Source organism: Sceloporus occidentalis, unplaced genomic scaffold, assembly GCF_023333645.1.
Source record: "Sceloporus occidentalis isolate IW3139 unplaced genomic scaffold, rSceOcc1.0.p SCAF_3, whole genome shotgun sequence".
Classification (NCBI taxonomy): Eukaryota; Metazoa; Chordata; class Lepidosauria; order Squamata; family Phrynosomatidae; genus Sceloporus; species Sceloporus occidentalis.
In genome coordinates this window covers 114,582,954-114,599,319 of record NW_028316983.1, presented here as the reverse complement: position 1 = coordinate 114,599,319, position 16,366 = coordinate 114,582,954, and the positions used below count along the sequence as shown (strand labels likewise).

The 16,366-nt window shown below is 42.6% G+C and overlaps 1 protein-coding gene across 3 annotated transcripts in view; it reads left to right on the top strand.

Annotated features, from left to right (window-relative positions):
• LOC149316584 (laminin subunit gamma-2-like) overlaps positions 1-16,366 on the top strand; it is a 68,076-nt gene that overhangs the window by 44,887 nt on the left and 6,823 nt on the right. For all 3 annotated transcript variants that reach the window (XM_089515874.1, XM_089515875.1, XM_089515876.1), the window contains 10 exons: positions 606-788; positions 3,244-3,447; positions 4,175-4,317; positions 5,543-5,699; positions 5,913-6,118; positions 7,744-7,823; positions 11,539-11,676; positions 13,901-14,045; positions 14,246-14,395; positions 15,896-16,010. In XM_089515874.1, the coding sequence (XP_089372000.1) occupies positions 606-788; positions 3,244-3,447; positions 4,175-4,317; positions 5,543-5,699; positions 5,913-6,118; positions 7,744-7,823; positions 11,539-11,676; positions 13,901-14,045; positions 14,246-14,395; positions 15,896-16,010 (1,521 nt within the window). The remainder of the gene's footprint in view (positions 1-605; positions 789-3,243; positions 3,448-4,174; positions 4,318-5,542; positions 5,700-5,912; positions 6,119-7,743; positions 7,824-11,538; positions 11,677-13,900; positions 14,046-14,245; positions 14,396-15,895; positions 16,011-16,366) is intronic.

The window sequence follows — 16,366 nt, the reverse complement described above, 5'->3', positions numbered from 1 at the left end:
TCCTCATACTTTCTAATGAGTACAATGCACAAGGGACAATTTCTGGTAAATAATTAAAAGAAACCAGGGTTAGTGGGGGTATGGGGAGAAATGTGGGGGCTGGAAGGGTATATGTGCAACCTTGGGACTTTGGGGGGGGGGGGTTCCACTTTTGATTAAGTGCACTTCTGATTTCTTTCTGTCCTCCCCCCCCCCCCCATTTTTACCATCATCTTTTAAAACGTTTCTGTGCACAAATGGTAGAAGCCTGTTTTGTGCTTTGTTTCTAATGCCCTTATCACACTACACTGTTATAATGTTATATTCCACTTCAACCACCTCCTGCGGCATTCTGGGGTTTGGAGTTTAGTGAGGTCCAAGAGCGCCTAAGAAATCTAAGTGCCCCTCCTTAAACTACAAATCTCAGGATTCTATAAAATGTCACCATGGCAGTTAAAGTGGAATAGCACTATAACAGTGTAGTGTGATAGGGTCCTATACTGGAATTCTCAGGGTTCTAATAAAAGCTGCGCAAAGGACCTCAAGGCTAGATTCAACTTATGAGTCGTATGTTGTCAAACTCCACAACTTTACTACTCTTGTTTCCCCTTTCTGTCTCTGTTCAGGAGAGTGTTATTCTGGCGATGAAAACATGGAGCCCATACATGCTGGCTGCCCAGTTGACTTTTACAGATCCCCATGGAACCCACAGAGATGCCAGCCATGCCCGTGCCAAAGTGGCTATGGCTGTTCGGTCCAGCAGAGCACAGGGGAAATTGTTTGCAATAGGTGCCTTCCAGGCACGGACGGTAATGCCCCAGTTATGATGTATAACCATTGCTTTTCCTTCAAGTACACTTTTCTGTTTCCTCAGAAATGTCAGGAACCTATATTATAAATCTGTTATAAATCTGTGCCCCATAAGGATCAAACTAAACATTCAGGGTTCATATAAATATGTGCAAGGATAAGATATGATTTGCTGGTACAGGTTGAGTCTTCCTTATCCGAAGTCCAGAAATCCAGGATATTCCAAAATCCAAAATTGTCCACATGGGTGGCTGAGATAGTGATACCTTTGTTTTTTGATGGTTCAGTGTACACAAACTTTGTTTCATGCACAAAATTATTTAAAATACTGTGTATAAAATTGCCTTTAGGCTATATATGTAAGCTGTATATGGAACATAAATTAATTTCATGTTTACAATTGGTTCCCTTCTCCATGTACAGTGCGCCCGTGTTATATGTGGGCGCGCTATACGCGGCTTTGAGCGTACGTGCTCAAGCTGTGCGGGAGTGCGCAGGGCACAAGGGACGGCGCATCCCATTCAGATGAATGCGGTGCGCACCTGTGGTGCACACACACCACTGCATCGCCACGCCACTGCACGCACGAGCCCCATTCAAGTGAATTGGGCTCAAGCATAGGCGGAATTCACCTTACGCGGGGGGGGGGGGCAGAATGGATCCCCTGCATATGGCAAGGGTCCACTGTATATGTAAATGTTCGAAAATCCAAAACACTTCTGGTCCCAAGCATTTCAGATAAGGGAGACTCAACCTGTAGTAGATGCATGACCAGTGAGGCAAAGAGTATTAAACACTTCCTTCTACCATTATTGCATCCATCCTCTCTTCTTCTTTTCTTCTAGTCAGATATCTCAGGCATATGCTTTTGGTGGTTTTCAGTAAAACATGCTGGAGAGGGACCTTCAGTTGTATTGTTCTTTCAATATTGTTGAGCTGCTCTGAGTCCCAGTTCTGAGAAAAGAGCAGGATTCAAGTAAATATAATAAATAAATAAATATAAAATAAGTATAAATATAAAACCTCTGTGCAAGGCACCTCCCTTGTGTTAATTTTTAGATGCTTACTAAAGACTCATGTTTCTAGAGTCATAGTACTCTCAGAGAAGGTAAACCTTCTCAGTCCCCAACTGGAAAATAGATAGATAGATAGATAGATAGATAGATAGATAGATAGAATTTTTTTTAAAAAAAAAAGCATTTGTTAGGGCTGTGCCACCTCAGATTGGAAATAAAGTGTTGAGATTAAATTTATCCTGATCCAAAATAATTTCCTTGACATGTAAAGTTAACATGACAGTGGCTAACTTGGAACCCTCCATCTTGACACCTGTGCTACTGTATGAATACTGTATCTGCAGTATTAAGATGTTGAATTATGGGGTAGTAGTAGGAGGTGTACTAAGTACTAAGAAACAGTTAAGACACTGACCCTGTCAATTGCAAGATCAGGAGGTCAGCAGTTTGAGGCCCAGGCACTGCATGACAGAGTGAGCTCCCTTCATCCTGATACCTGTGCTGCTATATGAATGGAGTGAACCTATCCCAGCTTCTGCCAACCTAGTAGTTCAAAAGCAGGAGTAGGCAACCTGCGGCCCGTGGGCCGGATGCGGCCCGGCAAGGCCTTGGGACCGGCCCCAGCCCAGTCCTGCCGCCGATTGCCACCAGGGCCTTTGGTCTCTCGCACGCAGGGGCAAGGGGGGCAATTGTCTATAGAAGCCTCAAAAACATGCATTTATATTAACATTTTTTTAAAAATCAGCAAATTTTTTTGCATGTCCTCCACTTTTTAAAAAAAAGTGTCCACCATTTGAAAATGTTGTCCTACATTTGTCCCGGTTTATTTATTTATTTAAATTTTTTAAAAATTATTTAGTTATTTATTTTTTGGCTTCGGCCCCCAGTTGTCTGAGGGACAGCAACCTGGCCCCCGGCTCAAAAAGATTGCCTATCCCTGTTCAAAAGCATGTAAAAGTGCAAGTAGATAAATAGGTACCACTGAGGTGGGAAGGTAACAGCATTCTGTGCAGTCATGCTGGCCCCGTGATCACAGAGTCATCTTTGACAACGCTGTCTCTTTGGCTCAGTAAGAGAGATGAGCACTGCCCCGTACAGTTGGACAAGATTAGACAATCTTGTCCAGGAAAAACCATTAACCTTTAACCTTACTAGGAGGAGGCATCTTAATGCAATCTGCAAGCCCCATCTTCTGACCTAACAAATGCAATCATTTACTGTAGGCTGTACAGTAAGCCAGGAGCCAAGTGTTGGGCTGGGAATCAGAAATGAGGATGAAAACTGAGACCAAAGAGTCAGTACTGAAGGACAAACCAAGAAGCGTGATTGAGGAGACTTTTTCAAGTTTTCTAGAGTCATGAAGGATGTTTAGAGGGAGTTCAAATGTTGCATGGTCATGGCTTAATCTACATGTCCTTCCTTCTTTCCTTTACTTTAGGAGTTCGCTGTGAGTTTTGTATCTCTGGCTATTTCGGAGACCCTTTGGGAGAGCAGGGTCCGGTACAGCCTTGCCAACCTTGCCAGTGTGAAAACGTTGACCCTAATGCTTCCCAGATGTGCAACCAATTGACCGGGGAATGCTATTGCAGGGATGGATTCTTTGGAAATCCTTTGTCTTCTAACCCAGCAGAAAAATGCCAAGGTAATAATTATCCTGAGCAAATGAATGTTGACTTCAAGGATAAACCACTTCTTAGATTAGATTATAAGAGCTTGGATGAACCAGGCATTGGGGCAGCCTAGGGATAAATAATGAAATGGCTGCTTTAAATTTTTGTTTCCAGACACAATCAAATTTACATGCTTTGCCTGTATAGGTAACAGACAAGACTAGCTATCTGGCAGATTTTTGAAGGGCAGGGTTGGCTTTAGATAGTTGGATGTTCATGTGTTGGTTGGAGAGCCACCTAAGGAAGACCTGGCAGGGAGGAGCTGGGAAGTGCTGGAGGGTAGAGTTATGTGGAGCAGATAGCCTGCCCAGCATCCTTTAGAGTTGCCCGCTACCATTAAATGTAGTGGAATAATGTATTCTGTCATTAATCACTAAAGTAAGATTACTTGTAAATGGAATTGGGCATCTTTTCCTTTGCCGGGGCAGAAAAATGTCTTGGTCCAGACTTGGGTAAGAATTGTGAGATGTTCTTGAAGGATTGTAACTTATTAAATAGCTCTAAAACATCTAATTGGCCTACAAAGCATTTGAAAAAGGAGAAAGATGGGATAGAAATCAAATAAACAAATAAATAAATTTTATTATATGTCCATTTCTGTCTCTGTGGATTTGTAGTGCTTGTCTCTTATAGCTAGGGAGCATATGCTACGTGTGAGCCTTTTTCATCTAAAAACTCTGCTTTTTCTGACCTGTGCAGCTTGCAATTGCAATCCATTGGGTGCACTTGAACCCCTGCAGTGTCAGAGAGATGGAAGCTGCATTTGTAAGCCAGGATTTGAAGGACGAAGCTGCGAACAACATCCCCGCTGCCCAGCCTGCTACAGTCGAGTGAAGACTCAGGTTAGGCTTCTGAGTTTGTCATGTTCTCATACCAAACACATCACTCCAACAGTCAGTTTGCATGAGAAATTTCCATCTAGCTCCCGTTGGTTCTTTGGATGCAAAACAATGAGTTGTGTTAATGTATACCTCCCAAATAGCTGAGTGATGTCATTTTGCAACCACTAGTAGGAAGGCTATTCATTTAGTAAGCATAAGACCTTTCTTCCTTTCCTCTGAAGGGGTCACAAGGGAAAGCTTGCACCGTAGCTGTTTCAGCATTTGTATTGTGTCCTGAAGCAACCCATTGCCTAACACATTTGCTGTCCTTTTCCTCTCCGAGAAACAAATGCACCTCAGCTCTGGGGAAAATCTTACCTGCTGCTGCACCTTGGGGAAAAAATCTTGAGATGGATCCATCCTATCCTGCTATCTGCAGCAAGGACAGGCTGCCAAGTAGATACATTTCTTGAGAGGGAGCAGCAACATAAGGCTGAAATGTAGGACATGTCCTGGGGAAGGAGGACATCTGGTCACGCTGGACAGGGAGAAACATGGTGAAATTGCCTCTCACAGCCCCAGGGGACATGTGGACATTTTGAGTAAAGTTGTTAACTGCTCTTGAGTTGACCGAGACTCATGGCGACATTTCTAAGACCTCTTGTCCTCCACTGTTCTGCGGGCTCAGGACCATGACCTCTCTGATTGAATCCAACCATCTAGCATGTGGGGTTTTTCCTGATGCAAAACTTCTTTATCAGTTTTGTGTTTTCTCCCCTAAATTTGGGGTGTATAGGCTGTTGGTGTTTTGAGAATTTGGAGGTCATAAAAAAAAAACCTAGTTAATTGTATGTGATCCACATGCACCAGTTTTACCACTCTTATTCTATAAGCTAATTCCCTGAGGACAGTGTGAAGCCTTACATGGAATTCTCCTTGGAGGTAAGCCTATTTGGTTCTGTAAAGTATTTGGATGGAAGACCCCCAAGAGCCAAATGTAAACAGCTCTGAGCTCTTTGGGGGAAGAGCAAATAATGTAATAATCAGTATAAACTGAAATAAAAGAATAACTATATAAAATATCTACATCCTAAATATTAGTTTTTAAATCCCATTGTCTCTCATATTTGGGGGTTTTTTAAGTAACATTCTGGAGTTGCTGGCGAAGCCCTGAATGTTCCTTTTTGCATGGTGTCTATACATCTCTTTCTGTTGCTTTCTGACAGATAATTTGCCTTCTTTCTAGGTCGATCAATACCTCCAGAAACTACAGGGACTTGAAATGCTTGTCCACCAGATAAAGACCAGTGGAAATCAAGGAGATAATGCAGAGCTAGAGAGGAAGATGCGAGAGGCTGAAGAGATGCTCCAGCAAGTCTTGAGAGAAGTCCAGAGCTTACAAGGTGATTTGAGTCTCTCAGACTCTTGTCGGGCTGAGGTTAGAGAGGAGGGAAGTTGGAGAAAAGAAATGCTTAACAGCAAATGTAGAAGCCTGTTCTTTTTGTTGGTTTTGCCTGCCCACCCCCAGCCATACACCAGTTTCCCTTCTACATCAATAATACTTTGAATTTGTCAAGTGAAAACTCTTTTTTAATTCTCTTCTTTTAACATCCAAGCCTCTGATAGGGCCTTGGGGAGCCGCCTGTCAAAGATGAAGGCTCAGAGCTTGACCTACCAGAGTCGTCTGGATGAGATAAATGAGACAACTAATAGGCTCCAGACATTGGGCAAACAATACCAGAACCAGGTGCAAGATGCCAGGAGACTAGTGGAGAGAGCTCGTGTGGATTTAGAGCAAAGCAAAGCGCAAATGGGAAGCATGGCAAGTATCTTGTTGTGTGCTCTCTTTGTCATGATGGTGATCATCCTCATCATCATCACCACTTGAAAAATCTCCTTTTTTAAAACTACAGCTCCTAGAATCTCCCAGCCAGCATGGCCAGTGGTATAGTTATTGCAGTCCAAAAAAGTCATTGTTCCAAACTCTGTGCCATATGAGCAACATAAGAGAATTCAATCAGTCAATCAACATCACATTGAGATAGCATTTATTTGAGGGGTAATTGTGTTGCTACACAGAAGTAAACTATCTCTATTGCAGAGAGTCAGAAGGTGTAGCTTATAGTACCTGTCCCCCCTTACCAAACACCACAGGACAATATATGTGGATCAAAGAGTCATTCAGAATTCTGTTTCCAAGACTGGCCACCCAAATGCATGCTGAAGGTAACAGCTTCTTTTATTATTTGCACACACACACACACCAAAAATCTGGATTTCAGAGGTAGATACTGCCTCTCACTATGAAAGCTTTGTTTAGCTGTTATGGCTAATGTTTGCTAATAGATGTTAAACATCCATGTATTTTCCCTCTTCTAAGTGATTTGGTTTCTCCTTGGCTCCAGTCACCAGTAAGCCAGAGAAGGAGAAACAAATGCAAAGTACTGCTGGGATAGTGATGATCATGATCATGCTTATTATTTCTTGGACTGAGGCAGGGAGCAACAACATTGAACAAATACATGACATGAGTTAAAACACACACCAGTTTAAAATGACAAATAAGATGTACGGTACTTTTTTCTGCTTCAGAGTAAAAGGAATTTATTGATTATGTTCAGGTTCTGGATAGTTCATACTTCTGTCTAGTGTAGATGTGAATAATATGTAAGCCATGTGTCATGTGCATCTCCCTACTACTTTTTGACACACACACACACACAGAGAGAGAGAGAGTCCATCTTATTATCTGAAACAGCCTCTGGTGCAATCTTACCCAACTAGGTGTCTTCTAGATATGTTGGATGGTTATGTTGGCTAGGAATAATGGGAGATGTAGTCCAACACACTTGGGAGGCAGTAGATTGGAAACGTCTGCTGCAATATATTCTCTGCCCTATGCTATTTTAAATTTTTCATGCGCCAGAAAACAGTACCTAATACTCTGTGGGAGCAGCAGTCATAGCAAAGGAGAGCAAGGGAGCAACACTTGTTGAGCAAGGTCTTATAAAGAAGTTTAAAATACTAACTTGTAAAGGTAATACTGACACTCCTCCCTAAAGTTAGAAGAAGATGATCATAATTATGATGATGGTGATCCCACTTTTCTCCTAAGATTGGGACCCAAAGCCGCTTACGGTCTAAAAAACACAGTACAATTAAAATTTTACAAAATTGACAATTAATTAAACTATTATAATATGAAAAAGATGGTGCATTTAAAAAGAGATTACAATTTTTAAAAGATAAAATCACTTTAAAACAATACCCACCCCTCCACCCCCACATACTTTAAAAAGGAGCACACTTTCTTTCATCAAAAGTCCGGAACTGATTATTTCCTTTCTCTGCATATCTGTGGCAGGCAGAGTATATGCTTACATGATAAAAAGTGTTCAATTCTTGCTCAGTGTAAAAATGCTGACACATTCTTTCCCTCCAACTCAGATTATTCCATCATCAGACATCCCTGGAAGTTCAAACAGTTTTTTAATCCTTGCCCAAGAAGCAATGAAGTTAGCAAACAGGTGAGTTGATCACTGTCTTTACCAGACTGCTCTCCACACCATTCCTGTCACTTGGCCTAGCCTTGAACACAAGCCAAAATTTTTGGAAGAAAACCCCTGTTAGTTTTATAACAAGGAAATGCAAATACTGTATGATCATCAAAACATATAATTTAGATAAAAGAAATGTTCAAAATGTTCCTGATTTCCACAGTCTCTGTGATGGACATACGTCTGGGTGGTGCTGGTGGGGTGCTGTTTGGACAATGAAAAGTTGATATAATGGGAACACTAGGGTATGGAATTTTGGGGCAGAAAATGTCCTGTAAATAAAGGTGGTGTCCCCTCCCCTCCCCACCTTTAGTTATGGCAACTGGTCCAGCTTCTGGTAAGTCTGGATGAAGCAGCTTTAGGGTGTTTATAGCTACTAGTGATGGCATTAAATGTAAGCCTTGATTTTCTGATGGACATGGCATGTTTAAAAAAAATAATAATTCAACAGCTGACAAATTCTGTCATAGCATGAGCATGATTAAGATATGATAAGAAACCACACATCAGCACAGATATAGGATGGGGCGCACCAGGCTGAATGAGACTACATGTGAAAGGGATCAGGAGTCCAAGTAGACCACAAGTTGAACATGAGTCAACAGTGAGATGCAGCAGCTAAAAAGGCCAATGCAATTTTAGGCTGCATAAATAGAAGTATAGTGTCTAGAGCAAGGGAAGTAATAGTGCCACTCTATTCTGCTTTGGTCAGGCCCCATCAGAAATATTGTGTCCAGTTCTGGCACCACAATTCAAAAAGGACATTGAGAAAGTGGAGCATGTCCAAAGGAGGACAACTAAAATGGTGAAGGGTCTGGAAACCATGCCCTACGAGGAACGACTTAGGGAGCTGGGGATGTTTAGCCTGGAGAAGAGAGGGTTAAGAGGGTGGTATGATAGCCCTGTTTAAATATTTGAAAGGATGTTATATTGTAGAGGGAGCAAGCTTGTTTTCTGCTGCTCCAGAGTCTAGAACATGGAACATGGAACATGGACGCAAACTGCAGGAAAAGATATTCCACCTCAACATTAGGAGGAACCTCCTGAGAGTAAGGGATGTTGGACAGTGGAACATACTCCCTTGGAGAATGGTGGAGTCTCCTTCCCTGGAGGCCTTCAAACAGAGGCTGGATGGCCATCTGTTGGGGATGCTTTGATTGAGTGTTCCTGCATGGAAGGGGGTCGTACTAGATGGCCCTTGTGGTCTCTTCCAACTCCATGATTCCATGATCAGTTTAAAATGACAAATAAGATGTACTTTTTTCTGCTTCAACGTAAAAGGAGTTTATAAATTATGTTATGAGATTTTCTGCTGCATAAATAAGCCACACTGAACCTCATGCTTGCACATGCCCCTTCCTGTCTAAGCCTCCTTTGTGCATGGAAGAATTTGTATGTCAGTATTAGGGCTAGTCTACACATAAGTGTATTATGTGAATTGCTGTGGACTTTTGCACATTCACTTCAATATTTAATTGTCTTCACTTTCCTGTGCAAATTCACATCTATTCACCCTCCCTCTGCTGAAGATGTGCAGCCATGTGAATCTATGTGAAGCTGACAGATGGCCAGATTATACGCACTCTCAGAGATACTTGTGGGCACTCCAGTAAAAACTGTGAATTATTTTTCAGCTGTGTATGGAGTTTTTTATTCTCCCTGCTCCCTGCAAAAGGCTGAAATTCTTCTGAATCATATATAGTCAGACATCAGTCTGTTCTCTGGATAGACAGGAGGAGGAGCCCACAAGAAGCACTGGATTGTCTCCACTCTCCAGCTGGCCAGGCAGGAATGAACAAAACGGCTTGAAAGTAGTGTAGTATAGTGGTTTGAGCATTGGACTCTGACTCTGCAGACCAGAGTTCAAATCCTTGTTTGCCTATGGAAATATAGGTGGGATACAGACCGCCCCTTTGGGGCGGCCTGCACCCTCCCCTTTCCCTGACGGATCAGGGCCTCAGCTGCCACAGCAGGAGGCCCCGATCCTCCGCTTTTCCTGGCCTCAGGGAAGCAGCAAAATGCTGCTTCTCCGCGGCCTGAAAAGGGGTGTCCTCTGTATCGCTGGCGCGGCCGTTTAAAAGCCGCGCCAGTGATACGCGCAATGGAAGGAGCTCTGAAACGGAGCGCCTTCTGGCGCTGCTGAAAAGGCGCCACAAGCAGCCTGCAGCGGCGCCAGGACGTCACATCCACACCGCACTGTTGGGCTGCAGCATGGCCGTGACATTGTAATGGTGGCACCCATGTAGACAGGGTGCCACCATTAAAATGCCACGGTTATGTGCTAGGGTTGCAGGGTGTCTGGAAAGGACACCATGAGGCAATCCTAGCATGTATCCAGGCCGGCGCTTTGCGCCGGTCTGGATACCACCATATTCACTCAGCCTCAGAGGATGACAAAGGAAAACTCCCTCTGAACAGGTCTTGCCAAGAAAATGTTTTAGGATCATCCATGAGTAAGAAATGACTTGAAAGTGCACAAAAACAAAGTCATAGTCACAATACATGAGTTATGATGTGGATGCATACTTATTCTCCTATTCTCTATATGTAGAGGTAGGATGAGATTTTGGGCCAGTTAGAGGATACTGCGTTAGATAAAGTGCCATGTGTAGCCAAGAATTTCTGTTTGGGAGGATAGAAATGGTTGCTCTGAATACAGAATTTCCCACCCTTATTCCTTTAATGCTCAGCTCCCTGAAGCTAAATTGAATTTCACACTGAGTCACTGCACAGCAAGCAGTACTTAAGAGAGATGAACAATTTAGAAAGGAGTCCATGAGGGGGATGGATTTTGGATTTTGTAGAATTTAGGGAACCAGCAAAAAAAGCAGGACTTGTGAAGAGATCCCAAGTTGAGAGCTACTGTGTATGAGAGGGGGTGGTTGCATGAGAGAGAATAGACTTTAAAAAGTAATAGTTTTACTGTCATGCTCCATATAATCTAAGGTTTCTGGAAAGATGGATTATTTGTTTCAGTAGCTCACAATGAAAATGTTAGGATTAATTCCTTCACCCTATGATAAAAGGTAGGGCTGAAATAAACTGGAATAATAGTAAACATATTATCAATACTACAACAATGCTTTGCTAAGTGAGCATTTAGTATAAAATCTATGGCTGGCTTCTGTAGTGTTTGTGCAGCTCAGCTTTAATCTGCATGGTATTCTTTTACTTGTAATTTTGTATAACAGATGGTTAAACAAATAAACATAATATTCTTACAGAAATTTTTTTTTATTAGCCTCAATTTTAATTTTAATTTCAGTTGTGCTTAAGTGGGGAGGCACTTGGATCGAGTAGAGCCTAACTTTACTGATCCTTCCCTCCACCTCCAGTGCTGCAGCAAAGCTCCACTGAGGCCTCATTCACATGTTGTTTCTTTTACTGGAACAATGCGAATAACCTCACTCATGTATTCTGGGTTTGTTATTCACACCATGGAACCCCATCTTTCCGGGAACCACATCACTCTGCATCTCTTGTGAGTTCAGCTGCTCACATGTGTGGACACGCTTCTCTTTTTTCTGCACCCACCAGCACCCCTCAGCCGGAGAGAAGGGGGTTAGCATCCCTTTTTCTCCCTTCTCTTTCCCTTTCTCCCTCTTTTCTCCTCTCTGTCCTTCATCCACCCCCACCCCCCATACACTTTGATCTCATTTCTAGATATTTTCTCTTTGCCTTTCAGCCACATGCAGCTGGCAAATACCATTGAGCAAGCATCCCGGGCTGCAGAAGATGCCACTCAACAGGCACTAGCATTGCTGCGGTCATCTGCAAGTGGGGAAGGCATCCTGGCCAACTCTGCACATGGGCTCCAGAAAAAGTATGTCCAAAGGAGGTGGCTTTGCACGCTCTTTTAGGGCTCACATTGTTGCCTTTCTCTTTTCCTCTTCAACAGCCTCAGCTCGTAACTATATGGTTGTGATTTCAATGCCTGCCAGTATGATGAAAGCCTTGCATGCAGAGAGACGGTTTGTTTACTGCAAGGCATGCAAAAACAGCTTGCAATCCTGGTCCAGCCAAGGCAAAGGCATCAAGAATTTGGTATGCCACACATCATCCAGGACACATTGACTAACAAGGGGCCATACGTGGTAACTTTCACTCTGATGGGAGAAAGTCAGGGTCCATCCAAAACTTTTTGTTACCTCCCTGATACCCTTTTGTCTACAGTTTTCACCTTTCAGTTCCAGCAAGCTTTTGGGAACTCACTGTTTTACATGCAAAGCACTTTTTATTTAGTGTGCTGTATTACCTTTATTCTATGCTTTCATATGAATGTTTTAAACTGTTTTAATTCTATAGACATTTTAATACTATTTTAATTTTTAAAAAGTACATGGGAAAGTGTTCTAGTAGAGCACAGGTCGAGCAACACATGAGTCAACAGTTCAACAACATGATGCCACAGCCAAAAAGCCAATTCAGATCTAGGCTACATCAATAGGAGTACAGTGTCCAGACTGAGGGAAACAATAGTACCATTCTCTTCAGCTTTGGTCAGATCTCACCTGCAATATTGTGTCCAGTTCTGGGCTCAGCAGTTGAGGAAGGCTGTGGACACCCTGGAATATTTCCAGAGGTGAGTGCCCAAAATGGTAAAAGGTCTAGAAACCAAGCCCTGTGGGGAATTAGCTTAGGGAGCTGGAGAGGTTTAGCCTGGAAGAGAGAAGAATGGGAGGTGACATGATAGGTATCTTTAAACACTTGAAGGGTTATCATACTTGTTCTCTGCTGCTCCAGAGATGAAGGGTATATCTGCACTGTAGAAATGATACACTTTGACACACCTTTAGCACGGAGCCATGGCATTTAAAGTGGTGTCAAACTATTATTTCTACAGTGTAGATGCATCCCAGGACTCAGATTACAAGAAAAAAGTGTTGGAAGTAAAGAGGCATTAAAGACTGTATAAAGTAATTAGAGATAGAGGGAGTCTAGAAAATGCCTGCCCTTTGTTTCGCCTCTCTGTATCTTTCTTTGGTCTCCATTTTGACTTCTATTTTACCTACAGAGTTCACTTCCCCTTCTTTGAAAAGTTAGTTGGTTTCTTTCTTCCCTGTGTCCTCTTTGTCTGGGAAGGGAGTACCCATGGGACTCCAGCCCAGCTAATGGATGCTAGCTTACATCCACACATGAGAACCAGCTCTTAAGGGGTTATCTAATCAAGTTTGGGTCAACTTCTTTGCTTATCCCCTTTCTTATCCTAAAATGGATTTCCTGAAACAATTCCACCCAAACATTCAGAAAAACCTCCTGATGGTAAGAGCTGTTCAGCAGTGCAATAGACAGACTCTGGTAGACTCTCTTTCTTTGGAGGAGTTTAATTGGGTTGCATGGCTATCTTTTGGAGAGCTTTAGTTGTACGTTCCTGCATGGCTAGGATTGGACTACATAGTTCTTGCAGTACCTTCCAGCTCTGTGCTTCTATGGTCAGAAGTAATCACGTCATAGAAGACACAACCAAATAGGGATCGTTTAGTGCTCTTTTCAGTTTACTCTAAAAGTTACTGGTGTAATGGAATGTGGTATCACTAAAGGAAAACAGCCTCAAACCTTTAGGCTTAAACATATATATACTCGACTATAAGTCAACTTCATGTATAAGTCGAGGGCAGGTTTGGGGGCCAAAATTATGGATTTTGAGATGACCCATGGATAGGTTGAGAGTAAAACCTAAGGGCATGTAACAAAGGATCTAAAGGATGAAGCAAAGGAAAGCAATGCCGGGGGGAAAAATATCCCCTATGGATCCCAGCCGTGAAAGCTTTCAATTTCACAATGCCAAAGACCTTACAAAATTGCAGGAGGCATAACTGTTTGTGTTCACACTGAAGGATGGGTGGATAAGAGAATAGAGGAAGGTCAGTGCTTCCAGGACAGATTACTCTTTCCTTTTACCATGGGATGTTTTCTATTTTTATGAGAGTTAAAGTACAGTACTTACATTGACTTGTGGATAAGTTGACTCAGATTTTTTGGGTCAATTTTTTGACTAAAAATTCTAGACTTATACATGAGTATATTCAGTAATCTCCTTTTTTCAGATATGATGAAGTAAAGCTGCTCTCAAGTGAACTGGAAGCTGATGCTGGCAGGGCCGCATCTGATGCTGATAGAATCTACCAGAGTAGCCAGCTGCTGCTTGGCTCTCTGGCACGTTTACCAAAGGTTGACACAAGTTTCTTTCAGGTAAGGTTTTTGTCTCTGTGCACGCAGGGACACATCCCAAGAGATTTTGAGGAACTCTTATCAATGTCAGTTTTAGTTAATTAACACTTTCATTTCTTCAGTATAGGGATGGTAGAAAAAGGGGAGAGTGTCTTGTATGGGATGGATATGACGAAAGGTTCTAAACAATTCATTCTCCATACCCTTCTCTGATGTTCTAGGAAGAGGCCAGACAGCTCCGGCAGAAAGCAGACTCTTTATCAGGCTTAGTGGAAATATACATGGGAGAATACAAACGGCTACAAGGCAACATCCAAAACTGGGAGGAAGAGATGAAAGAGCTGTTGCAAAAAGGACAAAATGACAGACTGGTAATGTACATCTTTCTTAATAAATAGGAAGGCATTGTTCAGTAGTGGGTTTTGGGAGGCATAAGATTCTAGCCCTAGTAGCAACCCATGGTCTGGCATGGTGTGCACCTCATACTACTACTGCAGTCAGGGCATTCTAGAATTGCATTCATAGATTTTTCTACCAATGATCCCAACTTATTTCAGGGCTTGTATGTTTTTCTCTGAGATCCAGTGTGGCATAATGTTTTGAGTGTTGGACTACAACTCTGAAGACTAGGGTTCAAATCCCCACTCAACCATGAAAACACACTCAGTGACCTCAGGCAAGTCCATTACTCTATCTCAAAGGGAGGCAAAGGGAAACCCACTCTGAACAAATCTTGCCAAGAAAACCCCATGATAATTTATCTTTAAAGTCACCATAAGTTGGAAATGACTTGAAGGTGCACAACAGCAACATTTTCCTCTACACAAGGACTAAAAACATGCATTAAAAGAAAAGATATACTAGGTCTGGGGAGAGGGCTGATTTCATGTCTTGCTATTCAGAATCAATCAAATTTTAAACCCTTAAGCATGTCAGTTACCTGGACCTGGACTGTAAATGATACTGGCCAACCTGATTTTTACTTAGGGACCAAACAGACAGGTCAAAATAAAGCTGCTTCGGGACACTTGGGAGGTATGCTGTTTAAATGACACACACATCTTAAGAGGCCAGAAGCTGCGCCAAAGCATGGCTTTGGAATGGCTTCCAGCCTCTTAGGATGCACGCATCCTTTAAACAGCATACTTCCAAAGTGACCTGAAGAAGCTTTATTTTGGTCTGTCTGTTCAGGCACTTAGCAAGCAACTAAGGCAGACTTACAGTGTCTGATGCTGAACTCCATGTCAGTGGGGTTGGGGGTCCATTCCAGGTTTCAGTCTGAGCTATAAAGGAACTATCCAGGGTGTCATAGGGGCTCTTCAGACTGGCACTTTGGGCCAGCTGGGGGGGCGGCATCAGGGTGTAGTGTCTCCACAAAGTACGCCCTGGCTCTGTCCCCAGGGTGCCATGATTCTGCACGCTGGTCCATATGGCATGCAGCGTCATGGTGCTCCTCTGGTGCTGCATCTGGACAATGCAGCACCAAAGGAGCACCATATAGCTATGGTGCTGCAGCTGTCGCACCATTTCCAGGCCGCAAAAAAGGGCCACTTTTTGTGGCTCCTTTTTGTGTCCTGGAAAGGCCAGATCAGGGGTGCAGCATGAGGCTGCCACAGCCCTGATCTGGCTGAAAAAGAGATATACTGCATAGCCCCATACTTTATTCCTGAAGTAGATTCAGCACCTTTGATTGCTCCCTTAAAGTTTGGACTAAAACCCAAAGCAGATTCACCACCTTATTGACAGGAAAGCATCACCTGCCATTTTCCTCTCATGCATAGCATAGTTGTTCAAAAGTGAGTTCTGGGAGTAGGGTTGCATTTTCATACTGTGTGCTTAATTTGTTTTTTTGTCCTGCTGCTTTGTTGCAGGTGTCAGTCCAACTGTTGTCTCGTGCCAACCTTGCCAAGAGTAAAGCCCAGCAGGCAATGAGTGTTGGCAATGCAACCTTTGATGAAGTGGATAACATCTTGAAGAATTTGCGGGGTGAGTAGCTTAAAAATCTAGATCACCATCTATGTCATGGCAAGCTTGTAAACCAGGTAAAGTGTATAATTAATTGGTTGGAAGACAGACCAAGTGTAGAATTGGTCTTCTTGCCTATCACTTGACAATAACTTTAAATTCTCTGTCAAAAAGATTTTGGACATTAATAACTGAGATCAAGAAAAGATATGCAAATCAGCTCATGTGGTGTGCTCTTTTCTGGATGCAACATTTTAGTTTTGCGGGAGGCTGGGTCAATGGATGCTGTTTGAATGAGGTTGGATTTTGCTTTTGGAGTCAATTTTTGAACTGATTTCTAGTTGTTGGTGTTTAAGAAGTTTTTAATACGTTTCAAA